Here is a 26,270-nt window from a genome sequence, read left to right as displayed (position 1 = left end):
TCATTTCACAATAGTTATTTACCAAATTGTGACTCACCTCTGCTTCTGCAGATGTTAGTGACTGCAGTATCTGTACTCTGTCATCCTCTATCACTTCAACTGTTCATGGGAAGAAAAAAGAAGTTAAATCTGCTTTTAAGAGGAAGGGGGTTTCATTTTTATACCACAGAAGTTTTGATCCTGTGACAGTCTTGCACAGCATCAAGTCTGAAAAAGGACCTGGAAGCTGCATTTGACACTTCATGGCCTGTGCTATCATACTCACAACACAAAAGAAAAATTATTCTGAGGCTGACCTACAAAAAGTAAATTCTGGACACTGAAGTGGAAAAACATTTTGTCTCTTTTGCTAGACTGAATAACCAAAACACTGAGTTTTAAGTTAATATCCTTTCCTTTTACATGTTAAGATAACTAGAATTCATTAAGAAGTATTTTTCATTAGCCAACATCAGAAAATTAATTGTTCAAACATTTCAGATTAATTTCTCTATTTCTAGGAAGTAATTACTGCAGTTAAATCTAAATTCACGTGTTTTATAATCACTCCTATTCCACTTGCCACCTTACACAACCTCTTATTTAATTACACCTCTTCAATTCTGCAGATGTCTCATCTTTGACTTAGATACAGGTCATTTACATGCGCAGTCATCTCCTCTCTGTGACACCAGCCAGTGAAGATAACAATTCCAAGGAAAGTACTACCTGTCTCTTCACTAGACACACTAGAGTCAGGATTTCACCTTCATTCTCCATTCACTCAAAAGTGCAAGCATCTAAGCTCAAGTTTCTGATCATTCTGTTCACGCAATAAACAGCCATTCATAGCAGCAATTTGTCAACAATAAAATGCAGACTAAATCTGTGACTTAGCCTAGACTTAACATATCCACCTGGGATCAAAATTGCCAACAATGACAGATTCTTAGAAGATATTTATGCATGTCAGTCTGCCCCTATGAACCGTGGTTTGAGAGACGAGAGGCTACTATTTAAAAAGGCACAAACCATTTTTCAAGACAAAAGCATTCTAGAAAAATGGGGGTTACTTCCATATTAGTTTGTACAGAAGATATAACACTATTACCCAAGAGTTACTCCTTTTCAGCTTCCGAGTTAGAGGCCGAAGAGCACTTCCTGAAATTCAATCCACACTTAACATTTTTTATGCTCAGAGAGCGAAGTGACAACAAGAATTGTTCTGGATTTGTACCTTTACGTATGAGACAATAGCTGTGTATTTCCAGAAGAACATCAATACCAACATGCCAAGCTACGAAGCCAATCATTGTATAGGTGTCCCATGTGTCTGGCAGGTCAAGGGCTGGTAGATCCATTCCCAAGAACATAGTCACCACTAGTCAGTAAAAACAAGACAAAAAGATGCTAAGAATGCTGTGCCAGGCCACTTCTAAAGCGCTCTCAATGCTTTTGGCAATAGATTTCCCATGAATTGCTTACAACTGCTAGAGTAATGAGGTTAAAGGAGTTCATGCAGCTGAAAGTTTTTTGGTTTGTTTTTTTTTTTCTGTTGGGGGGGTGGGGGGTTGTGTTTACTTGGTGGTGTGAGAGGCAAGACAGGAAGAAAAGGAAAAGGCCAAGACAGTGCACTAAGTAGGTTGAAAACTAACACATTACAGCATTTGTGACTTCCAGCAAGACCACAGCACCACACTATTTGTGCTTAAGCTGCCTGTGGAAACCTGTCTCTATTACTAGAATTAAATCCAGCTTCTGGTTCAATAAGAGACTTCCTTCTCCCATTAAATAACATTGAACTATGTTACTGTAAGAACATTATCCTCAAATCTTCCAAGATAAAAAGAAATTACTGAAAATAAGAACAGATTCTCATTACAGAGATATTTCAGATTTGTCAGTAATTTTCCTCTCTAGAAGTGGTACATAAAGGCCACTTAAAACTCACACAGGAGATGGCCAGCAAGAAAAAGAATCTTCACACATGCCTGGACTGAATGTCCATAGATGTTTTAGACCAGTAATAGGCCAAACAATGAACAAAATTGCTTTAAATCAGTTAAATGGAAGTTAAAACTATTATTTCTACTCACCAGCTAATATTCTAGCTGTTGTGCCAGTACTCCAGTGAAACCAGTTAAACAATTGCCTCCTACAAAACAATTACACACATTTTATTGATTACATAGTTGGGGGAGGGAGGAGGAAATCAAAAAAATGTTTTTGCCTACTTTAAAGTTGTAAAAGCTTTTTGTTGTAAAAAGAATTTGTAAAGAAACAGGCAAGTTTAATTCCTGTGGCTGTAGCTTGATGAGTTAGTTGTACCTTGGGGCATGACGAGATGGTCTGAAACCTGCCATGAGTGGTTGAAAGATCGTCAAAGCCATCACAGCACAGCCAAGATAGGGATGAAAACCTGCTTGCTAAAGAGAGAGGACACTTTTTAAAATATCATACCTATATAAGCATAGAGAAAAAAATACCAAAAGGTTGAAAATTTTATTTATTCTTTTATTAGTAGGTTACAATGGTGGAGCAACACTGGCAGAGGCAACAGGACACAGTAAGCTGCCCTGCAGCCAGATGGAGATTGTTTACCTTGGCAGCACACACATTAGTATGTCAGCCCAGGGCTTGTCCCACCTTTTTGCTGTACTGAGAAATTCTACAAGCTGAAGAGCAGAGTAATATGACTGTAGAAGCTATGCTCTAAGCTCTTCAGCCTTGATTCTGTGTCTTCAGGAGAGGCTTATTTTTTTTAACTCCTCCCAGCACGGTCTCCCTTCTCACCCTGTCTATTCTAATATTAATCCTAAAACACTTATTCAATTTTCCTAGCTCCTAGTTCATATCTGTGACCACATTCTCCCATCTTGAATTCAGATAATCTCTAGATTTTCCAATTTCTGGTGTCACCTTGTACCAAATATAATACAGATGAGAGCAACGGGTATATAATCTCTATCTACTACTCCAGACTAAGGTTATCACTGGATACAGGTACTCACATCTAAATTCATAAAAGCACTTATTTCCAGCAGGTTTACCACACTAAGGTCATCCTCACTCCCCTCCCAAATTCAAGCTCTCCAAGGAAATATGAAGACCAAAATAGTATATAAAGAAATCATGAGCAAGGAATTATTTGGGAGAAAGAGAAAGGAAGGAAAGCACTGTCATTTTTCAACTGCAGGTAAAGGAAACAACATTCCTCTTTTGTGTTGCTAGGATTTGAAACCAGCCTACTTAAGAACTCCTTTCACAGCAATTTGCTTGGAAATAGTCATAATGTGTTAGTCATCAGTGGACCTCTTTCTCATTCATTTGGTCCCACCTTTGTATTAGAGTTAACAAGACAAAAGCACACACTTACTTGGCTCCAACCTCCTCGGTAAATGAAAGGCAACACAAAAGAAATGCTTGTAAGCAAGACTGTGGTCAACATAAGCATACGATGCACCTAGAAAAGTTAAGTTTGCTTTTAGAAACTCTACAGCTTTCTTAAGACATCATTGAAAGACATTAAACAGACATCAGTTAAAGGTGTTCTTGGTGCCCTCTTTAGACTTTGCTTTTACTAGTAAAGTAGATAAACTGATTCATAATTGTTTCATTTCATAAAATCAAAGAAAGATGTAAATCACACCATATTTAGTCTCCTATTTCTTGAATTTAGTAGGTTTATAGTTCTACTTACAATAATGCTAGAAAACAGAGCTGGAGATATGGGTATTTTGCCCACCTGAAACCACATCTCCTTTCCAAACAGGAATGAATGAGCCCAAACAGGTTTGAAGAATCGTGCAACAATAACACCAATACTAACTGTGGTAATCCAAGCAACAAACATTAGAGCTCCTGAAAATTGAGGGGAAAAAATACAAGGTAAATTAGTAACTTAAGAGCGCTTGAATACAACTTAAAACACTATGTAACAGTTCAGTCCCTATGCTCAGAATTTAACAATGAGTAAAAACTTACCACCTGGTTCAGACTACAGCCTTACAGCATTTATCTTGCTAGAGGGCAGAAGCATCCATGTAAAAGATAATCATACTATGCCCACACAGCACAACAGAGCAGCTCTGTTCTATACAAAGTGCACATTTCATACATGCTAATACAGTCCCTGCATACTGGTGATAGACACCATTCTGTCACCAACTCAGACGTCAGAGGATGAAAGATGACATTCCTACAATCTGTGTGAGAAATAAATGAGTGACTCTCATGGACCTGTGTTAAAGTCCAGTACTGTGAGAGAAAATTGCCATTAACTTCAGTGACTCCAGACAGCCAGTTGAGTGGTTTCTTATTTCAAATAGAACTAAGCAAATAATGCAGTTAGAACAACTTGAACCAGAGAGTAAGAGGTAAAGAGAAACAAGTCCTAATCATAAATTTTAGGGAAACGGCAAATGCAGGTTCGTTTTCCAGGGCAAAAAGAAACAATGCTGCTCTTGAAATGAAAAATTATAACTTCACTCTGCCACCACAGTAGTGGATCTTGCTAGTCAACATGAATGCCAGAAAAACAGGAGGAAATACCTACTCTGCAATAGCTCTACAGTCGCAGGAAGTCTAGAGCTGGAAGACAAAACTAGAAGCTGCAGCTTACCATGAGCCTTGATAAGTCGTGGGGACCGGGAGCCTCCAATATCCCGAGGAGGACCCGTGACATTGTACAGTCTGTCGGTGATCAGGGGCTGACGACGATGTTTGTATATTAGTCCACCTAAGCAGTGACACAAAGTGGTTTATTTATTGCTAATGAAAGCCACTGCACCTGTAAGTGTGCCCATTCCTTATTCATGAATGTCGTGCCATTGAGCATAATTGTACAAACTAAATTTTGACATGCAATACACTAAGAACCTAAGATGTCATCTAAGGTATCTTGCACACTTAATGTACAAGAACCAATCCACCACTCTACAGGAAATATATCTTTCTCCTCCACATGCACAAGACATGAAGAATAATTCCCTTAGATGCTAGTTTCTATTTCTAAAAAAACAATGTGTCCAGTTCTCAAGAAGCTACCAATTCCTAGCATCAAGTGGGCACACAACAACACATACATGAGTAAGTTTACAACTTCAAAAAGCAAACCCATGATCCAGAAAGGTAGTAAAGGTGTCTAGATTAAGGCCCTCAAACTTGGGAACCTTAGTTCAGACACTAGTTCTCAGCTAAGCCATATCTTACAGAAGGGTTACTAACTCATTTAGAGCTGTTTAAAGAAAAGCAACCACATGTAAGTTAAAGTTTACCTTCACTAGATTCCCCATCTGCCAGAAAGATGTAGTAACTGGCATCCAGATTAAATCTCTCTTTATATGCAGGAAGATGAATACTCCTTCTGAAAGAACATTGAAGAACACCATCCACAAGCCTCCATGACACATCTTCAAGGGCATTCTGTGAAACAGTAGATACTTAATACCCAGTGTTTTCAGACTGGCAGAGTAATAGGCTTAAAAGTAACCCTCCAAGAGTTACTTAAAAGTAATCCTGCACAAGAATGTCACTGTTGCACAAACAATATCAATGATCTGAGGAGGGGGAATCTCTCTTGCATGCCAGTAAGTCAATACGGCAACATAGGGGTTGGACTTATTATCACCAATTTTTCCAGCTCATGATCTCCTCTTCCCTTTCAACCTTTAATCCAAGATATATCAATTGCAACTGCAGCTCTAGCAAAGGGATAGAGTAATAATAGGCAGAGGTTCTCAATCCAGTAAGCTCCCACCATGTGACTTATTTTTACAAGTTAAATTTAGACTTCCAAAGTTAACATTTACTATAAAGTAAGAGTCCAACCAATCTCACCTTAACAAACTATGGATCCACCTTAGTATTTGCATCTGATGTGCAAAATAAAAGCACAAAGAAACACTATACCTTACTTCAAAACTACATTTGTGGAAGGGTCTTAGTTGTTTTCAAACGTACCTCCGAATCCAAGAGAGGACGACTTCGTCCCGTCAGATGGGCAGTGCTCACGTGAACACGGCGGTCCTCATTTATGCACAGATATGCATCATCACCACCCTGAAGAGTTTAAAAGAAAAATACATATAGCTGAATAAAAAACGCCACTGGCAGTCTCCAAAAGCTCTTTGATTTAATATGGGCACAGCAAGACCTCAGACAGATTTCTGTAGTTATCAAGCTATTATTTCCCATCTTTCAAACACATCAGCATTATTACAGAGGAACCACATTAAGTCAAACAGATGACATAGAAACACACACCATAATTTGCACATCCCTCCCTTCCAAACTAACAGACATATTATCAGAAGTTTCTTTAATTATTTAGAATTTACTGAATTAACTAGGCAAGACAGAGATGGATGTTGATGTTATTTAAAAATCCACTTCAGTTACATGATGGTTTTCTTCACAGTTGTAAAGACAAAGTGTTGTTAAGAACCAAGTGTTCCTGCACTAGGGATATGAATATAAACAGCATCTCCTTTGTGCAACAAGTAGTTTATGGATTATGCATTAGTCAACAGCATCATCCCTTCACTAACATCAATTCAAAAAAGGACCTTTAAACATTTTTTAAGATTGAATGGAGTTATTTCTAGACAAACAACCATCAAAATGAAATGGTTTTCAGAATAACAAGTCAGCTTCTAACAGGTGAGGGGTTTTGGCTAGGTAACAAAGAAAGATTGATTTAACCAGGAATTTCAGTCAACAGACAGGCTGGATTCTGCCATAGCAGATATCCATAGGGAAATTCTACTGCAATTAGTCCTGAGCTAAAACTGAATATCCACTACAAAAGACAACTTCTGTTTTAGCACTATGGGAGAGTCACACTTCATCTGACATGTTACATTATTTCCATTTTCCATATGCATGTTTTAGTAGAGTACTACTCAAACTTTACTGAATTCACAAAAGCAACTATGGAAATAGAATAGAAACTCACCATCCACTGGTCATGGGACAATGCAAATGCTAAATAGCCTTCACTTGGACCACTCATTTCAATAAATACTGAACTCTCTTCTTTTTGGAAGGATAGAAAAAAACAGGAAGCACTTTCAGGATCACAGTTTGAAGGGTTCCTAATGCAGAACTTCATAATTCCACAGCCTGAGGCACTAAACTAGATAATTAAGGAAACAAACAAATCAAACAATGAGAGTTTCCCTCCTCTCCCACCCTTTCTACCTATTCTAGAAAAAGCATACAAGGAACAACAAAGTGACATCTGTGTCTACACACCAATCTCTTAACCCGTGTCTACAAGTGCCCTAGGACAAGTAAGATGATGATGAATTCCAAGTTGTACTTTTACTCAAGCTGAACTTCTGCCTTAAAGACATTACAATAGAATAACTTTGAAAAGGTAGTAAAAATTTCAGAGAAATTTCCTTTACTTTAATATTTAGAGAGGTAATATCAGCTGTAGGATAAGAAAGCTTTGTGTTTCCTTTTCAAAGTATAAACTCCACTGATACACACTGAAAAAAAATACATGGATTAAAAGTCACAGTTATCCTGGATCAAACAGTGATGCTTGCTCAATCCATTCAAAAATCAGTAATAGAAGTCAGTAACACAGACAAACTCCCAGGAAGAAGGTTTCTGAGCCTGCAGTTGCTAAATAGGAAACTGTTGGTCAAGACCAGAGCAAGTCTTTCCCATCTCTCTTCAGAGTTATGCACAATATTTTCTTATCATTAAGTTCTAAATATTCTATCTACCTTTTGACCTGTGTGCAGCATGAGAACATTTAACCCTCAGAAGTTCAGGCTACTCAACTAATACAAGAGGGTAGCTGGTTACATTCTTAGTCTGAGATATCAAAGTTACTCAGCTCTCCTTTTCTGTCAAGAGCCTGTATCAATGTAATCATGTTAGATCCCATTAATCATAAGCATTAAAGATAGATTTATTTATCATTACTTACCGGCTTTGATAAGTGGGAAACTGGGTATGAAGTTGACACAGCCTCTGAAGTTGCATGCAAAGGTGTTGTTGGGGACAGCACATCAGGTTGAGAAACAATGGGACCCGGAATCTTCACCCAGAAAGTCCTGTATTTCTTGACAACTGTGGCTCTTAAACACAACACTCAGTCATTACTGTATACATCAACAGCCAGTTGCTACTTTAAAAAGGAAAAGCTTCTATAGTTCATAGAACTTATTTGTAAAACTCTCATATTTATGTAGACCTCTACCATTTTAGGGATTGAAGTAGGAAAATATCTTAAATGTCAGTAGAAAAAGAATTTTAAAACATCATACTGCATGCTGCAGTGGATATAAGAAACATTCATGCCCGCAGCATAGATTACAACTTCAGAGTTGCATTGCATTTGTTGTAGTTCACAAAAAGCTAGTAGTGTAACAGAGGGGTATACAAATAGTTTGGTTAGGTACAAGCAAAGAAAGAAGATTCTTAACACTGTACATTACAGGCATGAGAAATGAGAAGTTATCTAGAAATACTCAAGAATTCAGCCTCCAAACTCCCTGCAAAAAATCAAAGTAATCACCTGCAAGCTCTCCCTAAAGAACAAGTGCCTGTATTAATGCAAGCTCTGCAGCAAGCAAGGGATGTTGACTTTTCAGGCCATTGGTCCAACTGACTTTTCAGTTGCTGGCCAATATATGACACAGACAATGGTACAGTTTTACCTTGTTTGCATTTTAATAAACTAGAACTGACACTAGATTTACTTACAGAAACTGTACGTGTTTTGGTGCATCTCCAGGAGCAATCCAATAAACTTTCATGTGTTTCTTTTTTGTTTTACTTGTCTGACTGACGGATGAATTCTGAAAACACACACATGTCAAGAGTTACACAGTGGATATGCACTAAAGAGATGCTAATTAACACAGTCAGCACAGATTGCAGCTAAATCCTAAAGAGACACTGCACAACCCCAGTGCAACTGGTTTTCCCCAGTCAGTCATGATCAACTCAGATGAAGTGCACCACTGCAACTTACAAACACTGACAGACTTCAAGGCTAAAAAGAACAACTTTCAAGCCAGAAGACCCCAGCAATGAGACAAAGGCTGCTGCAGCACTTATGCAAAAATGGTGGGGTTTTGATAGCAAAACATTTTGACAATTTTTTGACAGTAAGACGATGACGAGACAGTGCAGTGACTACAGAGAGAACAGAACTAATATTCCAGAGGACAAAACCTGTAAGTAGTCTTGGGATCAAATCATTTTTCACACAAAATAAACACATCAGACACAGCACTAAGTCCTCTGAGCACAGAGGGCACCACCCAGATATCCCCATGGCTTTACAGCACTGATGAATACATTGAGTGCCAGTGGGGGACAGGTGATAGAAGTGGAGAGAAAAAAGTACATCTAGGCAGATTAAGAATTTTGTCCACACCAGCTCAGATGACACTGTACATGTCCATGAATTTCACACATGTTGCTGAAACACTAGTCAGAGTTCATCTCTCTTGCACATGAAGCAAATCCACTTATCTAAAACAGATCTAGCCTGTTACTAAGAAGGCTCCACTAACCAGTAAATGACAGAGCAATACTAAAGATTATAGCCTAGTGTTTGGCCAGGTTGGAAGGGGTTCTCAGCAGCCTGGAATAGTGGAAGGTGCCCCTGCCCACAGCAGGGGATTGGAACTAGATAATCTTCAAGGTCCCCATCCAACCTAAACCACCCTATGAAATAGCGTTTGTTTACCGCAACAATGGCCCTAAACTTTCCTTGCTCTAAGACATTTTCTCTGTCCTTAACAAGTATGAAATAGCAAAACAGACCATGCCCCCCTCCTTTTAATATTAGGAACACACTACATTCATTATGCACAAATAAAAATTATGTTACAAAAAAGAACAGTCCAACAAGTTGCAGTGAGTCTGCCTCTATACTCCAAGCTGGACCAATTTCCTGAAAGACTTACTAAGCTCAAATAAAGTTATGTAGCTTAGCTCTGTCCTATCACATAGTCTAATACAAACACCTCAGTGCCTCATGCCTCATTTTAGGTCACTAGACTATACCTTGGTAAGACCACACGTCAGAAGCTGAGAAAGTCTCCGGTCAACTAACATGAAAGAACCAACTGCAGGGCCATCCAGGTGTTCTGCATCCCGGGCTTGTATGAAAAATCCTTCAAAATCTGGTCCAGACAGACTAACTGAGGCAAGAAGAAAAATAAAAGTAAGTTGAAATGTTCTCCAAAGGAAGAAGGAAATATTTCAACAATAACTGCCAGATGCTCATTGTCCAAGTACTGAATGATGGTTAATGGATCGTCTAAAGAACATTCAATTGCTTAGATAAATCTAGTATAGCTAACTGAGTAAAGACATCTACAACACAAAGAAACAGCAAATCAAACTCTTCAGCTCTAACTGACCTTCTATGTTGTCCCCTGGTTTAAATTCAGTCCCGTTCACTGTGATGGTGTGCTCAGGTGACAGCTGTGGAGAGCCACCATGGCAGGGTACCATGCTAGTGCAGGCTGCTCTTACTTTTCCATTTGGATAGCCACCCACAGGTGCACAGAAGCAAACAAACATCCAAACAGCAACAGCAAGACCAGATAGCTCCATCTATATAAAATAAGATTTACAGGCTGTTAAATACAATAAGTATTTATATTACAGGTCACAGCTCATCTTTGGAAGTCAGTTGAATACAAAAATTAAAAAAATGTTAAAAAAAAAAAAGAAGGCACCATTTCCAGCTGCTGAATAACTTCTGCTTCTGATAACTGCCAGACTTTGCAAGAGAGTGTTCTGATACCATTCTTCAGGCCCTCAAGAGTACAGGTGTAGAAGGATCCCTCCATCCACTGGATGGATTATTTCCCACTGTGCATTTTGACACCACTTTTAAAGTATCTTTTGCCTATCTGTCTCCTATTCTTTCTCAGAAAAAAAAATGAAATCTCTTAAACATCAGCACAGGACAGATGGATCTTAAAACTTGTTTCACAGATATATAAAGGTCAAAAGTATTGAGGAACTATACGGTTAGTATGAAAACCACTCTTTTATTAATCATAGCTCCAATTTTGCATCATTAAAGGCTGCCTTTCTTTTTCCACAACCCGTGTCTATTTCTTCACATATGACAAATAATTCCCCAGTAACAAGTTCTTCTTTCTGGAGAGAAACTAAAGTTGCCAAGTGTCAGAAATAAGTTTTATATATGCAAGACTGAGAAACTGGTATGAAAATTTCAACAAAGAAATGTGTATGCTTACTGCAGACAAGCACAAGACTTTTCCTTCGAACTCTTCCTTTTGGACATTGGGCCTCCAGACAATTAGTCAAACAATATCATTGCTTGTCACACTCTTGTTAAGGGAACAGTACAGATGAAAAACACGTGGAGTAGTAGGACCACAGATCCTAACACAGTTAGATGAACCCCTGATCCCAGCTTTCATCACAGTGTTTTGCTCAATCACAATACTGTTTTCATAAAAGCTGTGGCAATTGTTTTATTACTCTGTTACATGCAGGGTTTACAGATTTACAGTTATTGTGGTTTTACAGAACACCTTCACCAACAAAAAAAAAGCATTTCCATGTCCAAAGGGCCAGGAGAACAGAGATGAACTTCCTTTCAATCCTTAGGCACAAGAAAGGGCTATCTAGCAAAACATAGACACAGAACTCTGCCTCCTGGACGAGCCATGCCCATTTTGCACCAAGTGATAAGAAGTATCAGGTTATGCAGTTCCCTGACAGCACACGTGGACCTGAAGATAGGAAACACACTGAGCCATTTCGGTCTGAATTCTAGAGACCTAAAAAGCAGCCAAAGGAAGACAAGGCAAGTCATGATTCTTACACAATAAGAGTCATCAACTCTTCCAAAGTTCTCATACATTCAGTGCTAAAAATCCACAATATCCAAGGCTACATTTGTACTTCAACTTAAGAGCTCCTCAACAACTTTAAACTGGTAAATAGAAGAAAATCAGAGGCAGGAGAGGTTTGAACAATTAGGTTTCAGGAACCAGAAAATAAAAACCCAACACTCAACTCCTCCTCCTAAATATTCAAGATAACATTATGATCATATCTTTAACTTCTACTTAAAGTGAACTTTTCGTTCTACTTCCAATACTCTGCAAACTGTCACAAGTATACATCAAAGTGATTTTACTCACAAGTTAAAAAATTGTACAGAAATCTAAAAACTAAGGTTCAGTACAATTATATGTACCAGAGAAATCTTCAAAACCAAGTTTCTGTAAGAAGAGATAAGGCTGCATACTGCAGAGACGAAAAATAGTAGGCTAGAATTCTGCTTTAACTAGCAAAGGATGTGGTAGAGATTTAAAATGAAACAAGAAATATTCTTTGGCAGACTTAACTAACTCAAGAGCTGGCAGATGAGAAAGATTAAGCAAAGATTAATGCAATAAAAAAAGACCAAAACCTGAAAGCAATCAAGGTTTGTAATAAACAAACACAATGAACTGCTGAACATTTAACTTTTTTCCTGCTATTACCCTTTGCAGAAAAAACAGATGAAGACAACTAGATCTCACAACTACCTACATAAGTACAACTCTGAACGAAAAGCATTAGGATTAATGGCATGGAAAGGATTTGTTACAGAAAGGTTAGGTTTAGGAAAGCAGAAGTGTGACATGTGAATCATTCTTAGCCTTACCACAAAAGAAAAAATCTCTTTTAAAGATTAAAGTAAAAACAAGTCTTCATCTGTAACAAAAAGGACCTGAGTGACTGATAAAAGCTATCATATCTTACAGAACTAATTCCTTCTACTATTCTACTCTTTTTAGAAACATGTCTAAATTTGAAAAAAAAAAAAAAAACAACCAGTTAATTTGCTTTCTAATAAAGATCAATCAGCAGATCCCTGCAAGATCATCTTCACTAGATAAGGACATAAAAAACTGAGTCAAAATCACCATGTGTAGATTTAAAATGAGAATCTACATTAACTCAAGTTTTGAGGTGTGTAAGCTGTCAAACAGCCGGCTGTTACCTACAGCATTTGAAAATATTCTCCATTTGCATTGTAATTTACTACAAATTTTAGATTTGCCCATCTTGACAGAATTGGCTTGCAAGTATTAAGAAGCTTTGGCCATAATGGCTTATTTATAACTCTTTGAAACAACTAATTCTTGAGAGCCAATAGGAATTAGCAAACTGCAAAACTCCCTGTACTATAGAGGAATAGGAATAACTGACTTTAGGACTGAAGCATGAAGAGATTAAAAATCAAAAGCTAAATGCATCATTTTTCAACTGGCAATTCTCTAGTACTTACTATCATTCAAACAGTCTGGAAGAACACGGAGTTGAAGGATTTGTGCACTATCCAGTGACTCGTTTTCCAAAATAAATGCATTACACTGAAATGCTCATGTTAACCAAGATCCTTAGAGCACATGTAATCCAGGTCCTCTGTCCTGCCTGCATGCCAGCTGCACACTCTGTGGTAGCATCAGTAAATGCCCCAGTCAAGGTTACAAATGTGTGCTACAGAGCATATTAGCTCTGTAGTCAGCACACAGTCACATACCACTGACTGTTGATTTTACTTAGTTTGTACCATACACAGATTTTTCAGTATGTTCTATGTGATCAAAGACAGCACAAGATCCAGGAGTCTTCTCTCTACAGACACTAGCACGTACGACACCGTTACAGTATAAGAGAGTTATTCATACCTTTATTTAGAATGGAAAAAAAATACTTCAATACTCATTAGTTTGAAGCATGACTGCAAATGTGTTACTTTACTCATCCTCCCTTCTTGAATCTTCAGTATACTACATAACCCATCCCCCCCGGCAGGAAAGAAAGCTTCAGAACAAGTTTTTCCAAAGAAACTTCATAATTACTTGTGATTCTAATGGTGTTTCAAATATCATGTCACTCTTGGGGCAGAGAGAGGGAGAGAATTATGTACTTGAAGCTATTTATAATACAGCATTCTGTCCTTTCTACTGAGGAAATATTAAAAGAGAACTTCAAGCATTCCATCCTTCAAAATTACTTTTTAGTAACAGTTTGAGTGTAGGTACCTACCTTACAGTCAGTCCTTCTGTTACAACGACCAAGTCTGAGTAAAATTGCCATTGGCTCTCTACTTGCAGTACAACAACTACTATTACATTATAATCTCTTCTATTTGGCTTGCATGTAACAGTATGAACTTTTATGGTATCCAGGAAGCTTGTCTGAAAGAAGAAACAATATGCACACACAAAAAGCAAGATGACTTATAAGAGTGTTTTTACTCCAGGCACACATTTTATACAGCTATCCAAGCTGAGCCCTTAAGACAGCACACTTTATCTGAAATGTATGAAGTTGTAATTAAGCACCAACCCTGTACATCATTTGCTTTGTCAAACATGCACTTCTACAGACCTCAAAGAGTTTCACATTAAATAATTAATTATATTCTGGGGCAATTAAGGGGAAAAAAACCTACAAACAGCTTTTGATACCTTCTTCCTCAAAATATTAGTTGACACAAATTTGCAGCATGATTTTAAAGTTCATTCTGCATTTACTTTCAGTCAGAGACACTTTCTTCTAGAAGAGGAATAAACAATCTTATGAAGAAATATGGTAAGTTCACCTTTTGTCCATATAGCTCACCAAGAATGAACAAAAGGCAAGGATTTTGCCCTGTTCAGTTATTTACTTTCATTATTTTAGTTGGGCAGTTTCTCTGCATATAATTTTTAAGGCCCCTTGCAAACTTTTATCTATATGAAGAACTCAAACTTGGAGGATGACCTAAAAATGACAGTTTGTTACCCCAACAAGTAAATTCAACTACAGCATCAGCACACTTACTGTCACAGTTATCATACAGCCAGCTCCTATGTACGTAAATGAAGAAATAAAATAAGAAAGTAATATTCAGATAACATTAAGAAGCAAACAAGATGCAAGAAGAATATACTTGGTGTGGCTTCCAGATAAGATAAAGCCACCTTTATTCATTAAGGCACACAGGCTTAGGAGTTTTCTCTAAAGCAATTCAGAAATGCTTGCACGAAAAACAGCAGCTACAAGATGCTTTAAAAGCTTCACTAGATTTTACTTCGCTTCATACCTGCTGCAGATATCCTATTAAGCAAATACACTTTTCAAAAAGGCTGCTCATCCACACTTTGAGCACTCACAGGCGTCAGAGTAACCAAAGCGCTCCGGCGCTACTGCAGCTCCTCAGCCCCGACAGCCTCCGCTCCAGGGAGCCCCACTCTCCTCTCCGGCACTGCCCCCACGGGGACGGGCAAGGGGAAGGTGCAGACAGACCAGCCGACCCCCTGCTCTGCTCGAGCCTCTCCCCGCGGCAGCCGCGGATTTCTGCCCGCGCTGTGGGCGGGGCCGGGCGGGGCCGCGGGAGCGCCCGGAGAGCCGCGAACGCTCCGTGTGCCCGCCCGAAGTGCTGCTCGCTGTGGCCATCCGGAAACAGCGCCTTGGGAAACGTGTCAGGGCTCCTGATTTCTTTGCAGCCTCCAGATGCTGGGGGTCTGGGTGGCCGTCCGGATTTTGCAACTGCAGTCTTGCCCCATGGGCTTTACCGGGGGATTGTCCTTGTCAAAGCTTGCAGAGCTCATCTGCGGTGCTATTCGTGTGACGAGAGGTGCTCCCATATACAGGCTTGCAAAATCAGGTTTTTCTTATCAAGAAAGCAAATAAATACTGGCTGTAACTGGGGCTCTGCCGGCAGAAACTGCAGCTGCTTACACAGGTTTCTCTGACTTCTGCTTTGTTTTAATCAAAGTCCTCAATTGCTCACAAAGTGGCACAAAAGACAATTACTTAATAAAAATCCAGCGGGAATTTTGCCCTTCCAAAGCATAGAAATGTTGTGTTTGTGTTAACAAACATCTTGACTGGAGACTTCCGGTAATTCAGTTATTTATTAGTAGTTCTGAGAAGTTCTAGTGACCTTAAAACCAGTGACTTTAAATTAGTAACATTTTCAAAAAAAATTCTATCTACTAAAATATAGCAGATAGAAATGCTCTGTTAGTGTTTCTCAGTTTCTATAAAAGCAGCATTGACCTTACAGGTACCCTGTAATAACACATTATAAGACATATTTAATGTGAAATCTTACAAGATATATTTAATGGATTACTTTGCCTAATTGGATAGATGATTTTACTCTTATACTTGTATTATCTTGCTCATGGAAGTCACTGGGAAGCTGAGATCTCAGTGTATGGCAACTGAAGAAACATAACACATAAGCAATAGCTTAAAGTTAAATATGGATATTTCCCCTGGCTGGGGAAAAAATAATTCTATTTACAACTGCCTTCATAAAGTTCCCTTATATGAAAGAGTTTGATAAAATTGTAGGCCTAAGTACATACATGCTTTGCTAAGAGCTTGTGTGTTTCTAACTAATTTATGCTAATTAAAAACAGCTTTCCTTGCAGATACATCATTAGTAAAAGAAATAATAACATAAATACATTTACAGTAAGAAAACTGGTGACCAGAGGGACCAATATTCTTGACAATATTTAGGTTCATAACTTTCACGGATTACAGTGCAATTAATATACAAATGTTTTTAAGACCTTATTTTAGGGTCTTGGCTCATTGACAGAATGGAGTGTACATGTCTGAAAAATTGTAATAAATATAAGTATATACGGAAGTAATTTCCTCATTAAGACCCACAAGGATGAAAATGCAAGCTACAATTATGTTAGAAATGGTAATCAGAGTATAAGAAAAAAAATCATTTACCTGTGAAAGGTAAAGTGGGTAAGGGAGGGAACACTGTTTTGTTTCTCATTGTAAAGCTTCTCTTACTTCAGAAGGTATTCGCTATTGCCAAAGAGCTGTGAAGCAACAGAACCAGAAAAAAAATTACTCTTTAACTACTGAGTACAAGTACTCACACTCCTGCACAGGCAATCATCAGTGTGTCTGGAAGGGCTCTTTTCAAACGTACCAGTCTCCTTAAAAAAAAAAAATAAAATCAACAGTTCTACAGCCTTAATGAAAATGTTTCTATGAAAGGGTACTGCATGCTAATTTGTTAAGTGTCATATCCAATATGTATCAAGGAAATAAAATGCATTAGGATATATGAACTACAACAAAGTCCAGAGCTGTATTTTCTTTGTAAAGTGTACTGTAATTGTGTGTTTGTAATAATTCTGCATTTATTGCAAAGCAGATGTTCCTAGCTTAACCAAATGAGTTAGAGACAGAGGGCTGGGGGTTGGTTTTGAATCTTCTTGTGGGCCTGAAGAGAGAAAAAGATATGTAACTACTATTGACCTGTGTCAGAGGATGATGATGTCAAGTGGCAAATCAACAACACAACATCTAACATGAAAAGAAGCTGATGACTTTTTTTTGGCATAGTTTGTTAACAGGGCCCTAAGGAAGTAAGTGAAAGCTCATAATTTTGAAAGCAATGGCAATTTCATAAAGGACACTTTATGCCAAGTATATAAAGGGGAATTTCTGTTGCTTAAGAACTGGAGAAACAAGTAAAATACATATAATTTTGGAAATTAACTATTTGGCAGAGCAATATTTATTTTTTAAGCCCAAAGCAATATGGAAAACAATAAGCCATTGAAGCTAGATCTGAAGAGAACCCATGTTACTATGTGGTTCCTTGTAATCAACTTTCCACTTAGGTATTAAGCTAACTATATAGCATAACTGTGGTATTTTACTGTGGTATTTTAGAAGGTCAGACCTTGGTCAAGTTTCATATATGTGTGCACTGGGCTCCATGTTACTGGCAAGGGTATCACCATAAAACATCACTTGAGTTCAAATCAAGTGATGTGCAAAAAGGCATACCTATCAGACTGTTTTGATGATGGATAACTTGGATTTGAGCATTTTTTGTTACTAGTGTTATTTATTTTGAAATGCTGACGTGTTTGAAAAAGTGCATTTGGGTTTTCCTGAATACCTGCTGGATACTAGTCTTGCTCTGAAGATAACAGTCCTGGCACCCACATTTATTCACCTCCATCTTGCATATCTTACACTTATGAGGCTAGGTTTCAGAGTATTTCAAGCTTTTCATTTATTGTCTTAGCTAAATATGTATTAGGAATTAATAACAATAATGTTATCTTAGATAGGAGGAATTCTTCCTACCAAATCAGTTTGTATACGATGGTGTTTTTTCCCTCCAAAGTGAGGGGAGTGTTGAATCATTGAAACAATCCTGACCATCTAAAAGGAAATAAATTATGATAAGGTCACAATATAGGATATTTTTCTCCCTAATTAATCAGTTCTTTTCCCTTGAGCTTTGGCACTGTTTCATACATACCTGTTTTACCAACTGTCTTAAGCTACAAGCTAGATAAATGTGTTCCCCTGATGTCCAGAAACATCCCTTTCATGTATGCTTTTTTTTGTTGTTCTTATTCCTCTTGATTAATCAGCCCCTTCTACTTTCATTAATTTTGGGGGCTTTTTATGTCACACATAAAAATTCAGACTTGGAAACGTATTTATACAAAAATACTTGTTTACCGAGAGGTAAAACGTATTTTACAGTTTTCAGTCAATGACTGTAACAAGCCACCTGGTGGCAGTAGCCACTCAGTAAAATAAGGTTTTCCACTCGATTGCAGAGATACCTACTTTCTTTCTGTATCTCTCGTCTGACACAGTAACAGCTGAAGTACGCACACCATAGCTTTTTACCACAATACGTATCCACCTTGATTAAATAGATTAAAAACAACACAAAACAAAAACTTCCTTGCTAATTTGAAATCAAATAATTAAGATTGGTTCCCTCATATCAATTAGAGCCAGGTCTATGTAGGTGTTCTGATACAATGATGGACAACCCGTCACTTTTGTGAGAGAGCCTCTACTCAATTCAATGCACAACACGAGTGAATCAATGGATAAAAGACTGCAGTAAAATCATTTCACGCACTTCAAGGGATGTGGGCCATTGCTTTATCAGATGCACACTATGAAGTTTTACTTGATAAAAGTACTGAATTGTTAACTTTATTGAGTTTTCTGTATTTTTTTAACCTTGCTGTGATGCTTTTTAAAATCATTAACTGTATTATATTAGTGAGATGTGATAAGTTCCTATTGTTCTGTTTTACAGGGAGCAAAGACCTTGCTGGCAAAGGCATTGACCTGTAAGTGCTTCAGTTTAAGGCACTTTAGACCTGATTACAGAATTCATAATGTGACACTGAGATGAATTGAAATCTTGTACAGTGCTCTTTCACACACTTATCGGTTTCTTTGCCAGCCAATCTCAATTCCACCTTTGGCCCACAGCTTTTTTCCTCTTCCTTTTCTCTTGGACTAGGAACTGATTTTCCTATTCTTTTTCATCTCATCTCAGAGGTCTTTTCACAGACAACCCGTTTCCAGTCTTTCAGCTTTTCTCAGCAGCTCTTAATTTGACTCCTTCATGGCTTCTAAATGCATTCCTTGTTCAGACACAGTATATCTGTGGGTTTTGCAGTTGCTCTTAGTTCAAGCACAAGCACGAGCAATCCTGCTGTAGGGATGATGCATGATGCACAATGCTGTTGGTTTAGCCACATGCTTGCTAGTACATGCCCAGTGCCCCTGTGGGGGAACCATGTGGTGATGTTTGAGTACACTTGGCATGAATGGCTGCAGGGATTTTAGCTCTTACTTTGGCAAATTTCACCTAAATATTTGCAGATACCTTCAAAAGCTAAAAACTGGTCAGACCGCAACAGAGCTGGTAAAAGGCATATCCAATGTGGGAGAGTTGTGAATAAGTGAGAGAAGATTGTTTCATAGTACTTTTCAAGTCCTGTAAGCAGCAATCCTTGCTTGGCGAGCACAGGGGAATATCATGCAAGGTGTGAAGTGACTCAGTCCAGACACACAGAAAGCTGCCTCCTGCACAGTCAGGTTAGTATATAGTCACTTTGCAAGTCAGTACCCCCAAGGAAGTTCCAAATTTTGGGGGAACCTGTTGCACAGCACCTGCAGTGACTGAATAAATATATCACTGACATTCTCAGAAGCAAAATACCAAATCTGCACTATTGTACGGACACTGATTCCTCCACCAACAAGAATCCAACTGGAATGAAGAGCCAGTAGTTTGAGCAGAGGTCAGATACTCAAAAAAAAACTGGGCAGCAGCAGCACTTTGTCCCAAAGTACAGTAGTAATTCCTAGGTCCTGGGAGTTCATATAGGAGGCACTGCCCAGTTATGCTGATGACTTCTCATCAGCAATCCTCAGCTTAAATTCATGGATAACCAAAAGACATGATGATATCAACAAGACAAACATTAAATAAGGACTTTTACTTTCTGTTAGCAGTGTTTGGTGATGGTTCAACTGGAAATGTTGAAGTAGATGCACTGATTGCCACATTTTAAAAGATCTGTCAGTTTGAATTCTATCTTTGTAGTGTTCTAGTGCAAACCACTCCTGTATCATCTTCCCTATTCTCCCCGCTCACGTTTAACTTGGTAATCAAATGCATAAACTCGTTGAAAGGCCTGGGACTTGAAGTGATTTTGCAGTGAGAATTGAAAAATTTGTTCCAAGGTATGAAGAAGAGAGGAAAAATATATTTGAAAACAAATGCTTGCTGTAGTCATATGTTTGGTGAAATATTCTCTTTCTTCAACATACTATGGCCTGTTAAAATGCTTAAATTACCATGGCTTGAATTCTGCCTGCACTGAAAGATTACAGAGCAGGCCTACAGACCTCAATACTAGCTTTCAGATAACTTCAGGTTATGTGGAGTAGTATGTAGTTATTTCTTCACTTAAAAATCAGATGTCAGTTCTACACAACAGAAAAGCACAATCAGTTATTTAACATTTGAGTGTCAAGGGCTGGCAAGGTGAGATTTTAGGATGATTATTATTTTAACGGACTAGGAAAATATTCATGGTAATCACAGCATATCTCACTAGTGTTGAACAGAACAATTTACAGCAAGATAAAAGTGCTCATAGTGGGTCAGCACACTGGTATGATATTTTTTCCTTCTACAATAAAAATTGGCCCAGTATACCTGAATTTATTTTATACTTAATTAAGTTAAGTGGTACAAGAGTACCATTCAGACACTTAGTTTTAAATTTTGTTTGCCAAGTCACCACATTTGCAGATTATTAATATCAAATTCATGTTATGCTGTTAGCTAAAGCACAGTCAAACATATCTTAAGCAATTATGTGAAAAGCTACCTCTAACAACATTTTATATGGACCTCTGTAAAGATACATGCATTGAGTTTTATGATTTTCTATTAAAAATTAAACTCCATTAAAAATTAACTTTATACGGAAGTTAAAGCAAAGCATTGATTGTTTGAGCCCACACAGTAAGAGAATGCCAAACCGGGATTAAAAACTAACCAAAAATGTTTCTGCAATCCAAAAATTCCTGATGACACCAGGTTAATCTTTGAAAGATCAAACCAACACTGCCGAGTAACTACAGGAAAGGCCAGTAAGAGCAAACTGAATGGGTTAGTGTCCTAGGCTGTCCGTCTTATTTGATTTCTTACTTATATAGACATTTTTATTCCAGTCTACTATTTATTCACTGCCTATCCTGCTATTGCAATCTGTTTAGCTATTTAGAAGAGATTTTAAAAGATAAGTTACAGGTGATTACTGCAATGTTCTCACCAATGTTTTCACTCAATACTAGATTCTAATGTCGAAGAACATATATAAATTCCTGCTGGGTACACAGTTGTCTAAGAACAGCACTTGTTTTCAGTCACTGCATAGCAAAGATCTAACTCTCAGAAAAGACTGCAGTTTAATCAAATTGCAGACATACAGTTTTAAAGAAAAGGAGTTTTCGTTCAGGTTTGCATTTCTGGTTGAGATCTCCCCATTAGAAAACAACAACTAGACAGAAGATTCAAAACCTCTTAAGCTTTCTATTGTTTGAACAATAACACAGTGTTAATTCATGAATTGACAGGGCATGGGTGTGGAGCATTGAGAAAAAATGTGCTATCACTTTAAATTTTAAAAAGTCTTGTATCTCCTGAATACAGGCCAAAAGAATCTACTTTCAATTTTAGTTAGCTGTCCAGTTACATTCCCTCTGTGCTAGTTGGCTTTTATTTTGTTATTGGGAACACTTTTTCTGTTATTAAAAATAAAAAATGAGTGCCATTATGTAAGTACTCCAAGTTCCCACACTTTACAGTCATAACCTTTAAAACAGGCACAAGCGATATGACATCAGTGTGATCTGACACCCGCTGAACAGCTCCCCAAAGTGCATCAACACCACTGCCAGGATAACTGTTCTTTAACACTGTGCTGCAAAACAGAAGGCAGGAGGGGAAAAGGACTAGGAAGGTGTATGTAAAAGGAGCAAGGGATTATGGTATGAATAAATTTGAAAAAGCTGCAAAATTATTTCCTGATAATAACTTTGATAAGATATGCACTCTTATTCTGAAGCAACTCTTGATCATTTCCTGCTGTGGTATATCATATCACACACTGAGAAACTGCAAACTGAAGATAAGATGGTGCTGTGAAAACCACCCTTTAGATACCAGTGTAGCAAATGCCATGCACACTTGCTTTTGGCTGTGTAGACAAAATCTGCAATGCTCAGTGGTAGCACTTGTGCACTGATGTTCCCATATACAGAAAACCTGCTCGATTTAAATCTGCTAAACTACACAGACTCTAAGTCTGTAAGGGATGTGCCAGCATAAGAGGTGATGCTGATGGAGAAAGGGTTAGAGCAGTCTGCTCTGCTTTCTTGATTAAACTTCATCAAGAGACCTGCAATATTCATTACCTGTGTAATAGTATTTTTTTTATATTGAACTGAATGCCAATGAAATGATATTGTTCCAATTATTAAGTAACTTAACAGTACCTGGGGAACTTTTTTGCTGTGTAGTGGATCAAGTTCTTCATTTACACTGTTGACATCTGGTTTAGCTACAGTCACAAATTATGGTCAAAATAACTGATTCAGGATTGGTTTCCTAATGAGTTTTGTCCAAGACACTTAAAAATCCTTTTTCATAAACTCAGATAGATTTCAAAACCTGTCTCAATGTATAGCATAGAGGAGATGTGGCAGTGCAAACCTAGTAATTAGGGTAGGGTGAGTTTCCTTATTGAGTAGTAAAATCAAAAGATCCACATTTTAGAACTTAGTAGCAGTGGTGAAATTCCCTTCATAACACTCTTTTGTGTTTTTCTTCCTCTTCAAAAAGTATTCAGCATGCACTTTTGGGTAACTATGTATGCAAAGGACTTGGCCACATGGGCATTATTTGCTCTCCCCCTCTTAGGGCTGTTCTGTGTAAGCAGGTCATGAAAGTCCTAAATCCCATTCCGTTTGCAGTACATGACAGAACAACTGCAAGCCTGGAGGAAGGACCACTTGTGCCAGGCTCTGAGACAGACCAACCTCAGAGTCACTTAAGGATACCAAAGCCTTCTGAGGACACCAGCAAAAAGATGGTCCAGGTCCTTTCTTCCTTTCTAGGACACATCAAATTCAGAGAAAGCAGCCAGCATACCAGGAAAGTCAGGATTCTGTTGGGTGCAATTCTGTCCTGTATACAAATACAGGCCAGCAAGCTGAGTAAAGACTTAAGATGCTAGGAAAGACAAGGACAATGGGAGAATCCTACTAGGCCCCAGGAAATATCCATGTAAAGTATCTCAGATTAGAAGTATCACGTTTGAATCATATTTGAATGAACCTCACTGAGGCAAATGTTAGGGAACTGCACTCACAGGGGAGCTTTTACTATGAATTTTTCCCCTAATACTGTCAGGGGCATACAAGTTGACATATTCACCTACACCAACATGAAAACCTTTCTCAACAATACCAAAAAATGTGAACTGCAATGATGAAGAGTCAGATTTCTTACACTGTTCGCAGGGAGAAGCAGGTGAAGGGAAAAAGAAAGAAAAAGAAAGAAAAATAGCTACCAAAAGATAAAAAACCTCTGTTTGACATGGATGGCAGTGTTTCCATGAATATCAAGGCCTTTGAACTGTCCCTAAATGCACTGTAATTGGATGAACTTTGAACTGTCCCTAAATGCATTGTAATTGCATGAACACAACGTGGTAAAACACAGTTATGAGGGTATGCATGGGGTGACTGGAAGTAAATGGTTTAAACCTAAATGGTTTTGCAGACTGCTTCCAGTTCTATGAAATATCCAACCTCTACGAAGAAAAACAAACAAACAAACAGCTCAGTATAACATAGTGACTGTAATTTGAGAAGCACTTTTTTAAAAAATGTATTTCTAGGCAATAAAAATAGACTGACCTTCCAAAGATGTAAGGCTGACCTTTACACTGGGGTGCAGTTAATGACTCCGGTGGCGAGAGGCCTGGAGAAACTGTTCCAGGTGTTCTGCAATATAAAGCAATGGTAATGCTTTATACAGTATGCTGCAAAGTAAGGGATGGGGGCATGTTTTGGTGTTGTCTTTTTTTTAGAAAAAACACGCTACCTCTTGGTCAAAGACAGATCCACGGAGTTTGTAGTCTTGTCCACACACTATATATAGCACTTAAACCCTGGCTGACATCATGTTTTTCCCGCGGCGCAGCCTATCAGCACGGAGCCGGCCGCGCGGTGCGGTGTGCCGGCCCTGGGGCGGCCCGGCGGGAGCGCTGAGAGCCCGGCGGTCACGGCAGGGAGCGGCTGGGCCCGGAGGCGTCAAGCGGGACACCCCGGGCAGCCTTTAGAGCCACCGCGCCCTCAGTGGAGCGCCCGGTGAGTCACACAGAGCTCCGGCTCCAGATGCCCGGGCCCCTGTGGGCATCTCTCGTGTCTGCGCGCCCCAGGCGGGTGTAAAGGCGCTGGCGGGGCGGTGGCTGTACAGGCTGGGACAGGACACAGGTACAGCCGTGCCGCGCCGCCCGGGAGCCCCGCGGTGCTCCAGGGCACGGACCCGCGGAGAGCTCAGCCCGCTCGCTGCCGCAACAGCGCGGGGCAGGAGTGTCGCCCCTGAGGGAACCCTGGGGTACCCCCGGGGTACCCTCTGCCCTCAGGGCGCGCTCCCCGGGTCGGGCTGGCGGGGCGGGGCCGAGAATGGAGGGGCGGGGCCGGCCCGGAGGGGCGGGGCTGAGGACGGAAGAGCGGGGCCGTACTGGGATGGGCCGAGGGGCGGGGTCGGGCCCGCCCGGGGGGCGGGGCGAAGAGGGGGCAGGGTCTGCGTGGGGGCGGGACGAAGAGGGGGCGGGGCGGGGCGAAGAGGGGGCGGGGCGGGGTCCGCCTGGGGGCGGGGCGGGGTCCGCCTGGGGGCGGGGCGGGGTCCGCCTGGGGGCGGGGCGGAAGGAGGGACAGCCCCCCCCGGCCCGGCCCGGCCCGACTCGGCCGTCCCGCAGCGCCGCCGGGGCGGGCCTTGGGCTCTCGCGGGAGCTGTGCAGGCGCCGCCCGTCTGCGAGCGCGGCGGCTGCGGAACCAATAAAGTTTGTTTCAAAAAAAGGCAAGAAAAGGGCAGGAAAGGAGCCGTGTCGCCGCGGCTGTGAGCAAGTGCGTCACTGACCGCCTGGCCAGCCCGGGGCGGCCGCAGCGGGCGAGGGCGGACGGGCAGCTCCAGCCCCGGCTCCGGCTCCTCTCGGCCGCGGCAGCCGTCGCCCTCCGCGGGGAGCGGCGCCGCCGCCGCTGTGCGGGCCCGCTCGTGAGTATGGCGGGGCGGCTGCGGCGGACAGCGCTCCCCGCGCAGGGCGGCGGGGCGGCCGTGCCGGGCCTGGCGGGGTCGCCGGCGGTGCCGGGGCGGAGAGTGACAGGTGTCAGGCTCCCCCTCCGCGGGGACACCCCCGCCGCTCTGGCTGCGGGCCGGGCCGTGCTGTGGGACAGGAGCTGCTCCCGGGCTGCTGCCGGTCCGGGGCCGAGGCAGCGCTGGGCGCCGGCTGACAGCTCGCCCCGTGCCCGGCTGCCCTCCGCCCTGCCCGCAGCGCCCGTGTCCGCAGCGCCCGTGTCCGCGCTCCCCCGGCGCCGGGGAACATGTAAGCGCGGACGGCGGCGTGAGGCGCTGCCGAGCGGCCGCTTCTTGCGGGGGGTCGCCGCTGACCTGCGGGGTTTTGTGTGTGTTCCCTCACGGCAGGGCTCGCCTCCCCCTCCCCGCAGTGAGTGTCCCGGCGCGGGGGCAGCGCCGGACGGGCGACCGCGGCCATGCCGGGCGGTAAGGAGACACGGCTGCTGCACCTCAGCGAGATGGAGAAGCTGGACAAGACCCTTTTCAGGCTGGAGCAGGGTAGGTCGGGGCGGCGGGGCAGGGTGGGAGGGAAATG

The 26,270-nt window shown here is 40.6% G+C and overlaps 2 protein-coding genes across 11 annotated transcripts in view; one reads left to right on the top strand and one right to left on the bottom strand.

Annotated features, from left to right (window-relative positions):
* FRRS1 (ferric chelate reductase 1) overlaps positions 1-24,621 on the bottom strand; it is a 32,781-nt gene extending 8,160 nt beyond the window's left edge. The window contains exons 1-18 of one of the 5 annotated variants that reach the window (XM_064664669.1): positions 24,482-24,621; positions 24,295-24,381; positions 16,738-16,832; positions 14,041-14,192; positions 10,374-10,569; positions 10,015-10,151; positions 8,701-8,795; positions 7,922-8,072; positions 6,935-7,114; positions 5,941-6,039; positions 5,256-5,403; positions 4,601-4,717; positions 3,725-3,840; positions 3,356-3,442; positions 2,308-2,405; positions 2,076-2,134; positions 1,217-1,360; positions 38-99 (exon numbers count right to left, since the gene is read on the bottom strand). In XM_064664669.1, the coding sequence (XP_064520739.1) occupies positions 38-99; positions 1,217-1,360; positions 2,076-2,134; positions 2,308-2,405; positions 3,356-3,442; positions 3,725-3,840; positions 4,601-4,717; positions 5,256-5,403; positions 5,941-6,039; positions 6,935-7,114; positions 7,922-8,072; positions 8,701-8,795; positions 10,015-10,151; positions 10,374-10,569; positions 14,041-14,091 (1,740 nt within the window). In that variant the 5' untranslated portion in view covers positions 14,092-14,192; positions 16,738-16,832; positions 24,295-24,381; positions 24,482-24,621. Of the gene's footprint in view, positions 1-37; positions 100-1,216; positions 1,361-2,075; positions 2,135-2,307; positions 2,406-3,355; positions 3,443-3,724; positions 3,841-4,600; positions 4,718-5,255; positions 5,404-5,940; positions 6,040-6,934; positions 7,115-7,921; positions 8,073-8,700; positions 8,796-10,014; positions 10,152-10,373; positions 10,570-14,040; positions 14,193-15,082; positions 15,704-16,737; positions 16,833-24,294; positions 24,382-24,481 lie in introns of those variants that run through there. The other 4 variants (XM_064664668.1, XM_064664672.1, XM_064664671.1 and 1 more) reach the window with 4 other exon arrangements.
* Positions 24,616-26,270, top strand: part of AGL (amylo-alpha-1, 6-glucosidase, 4-alpha-glucanotransferase) — a 35,681-nt gene continuing 34,026 nt past the window's right edge. Inside the window, exons 1-2 of one of the 6 annotated variants that reach the window (XM_064664662.1) lie at positions 24,616-24,747; positions 26,084-26,233. In XM_064664662.1, coding sequence (XP_064520732.1) covers positions 26,152-26,233 — 82 coding nt within the window. In that variant the 5' untranslated portion in view covers positions 24,616-24,747; positions 26,084-26,151. The other 5 variants (XM_064664666.1, XM_064664664.1, XM_064664665.1 and 2 more) reach the window with 5 other exon arrangements.

This window comes from Pseudopipra pipra, chromosome 9 (genome assembly GCF_036250125.1).
Source record: "Pseudopipra pipra isolate bDixPip1 chromosome 9, bDixPip1.hap1, whole genome shotgun sequence".
NCBI classification, from domain to species: Eukaryota; Metazoa; Chordata; class Aves; order Passeriformes; family Pipridae; genus Pseudopipra; species Pseudopipra pipra.
The sequence above is the reverse complement of the archived record's forward strand: the minus strand, read 5'-3'. Positions and strand labels throughout refer to the sequence as shown.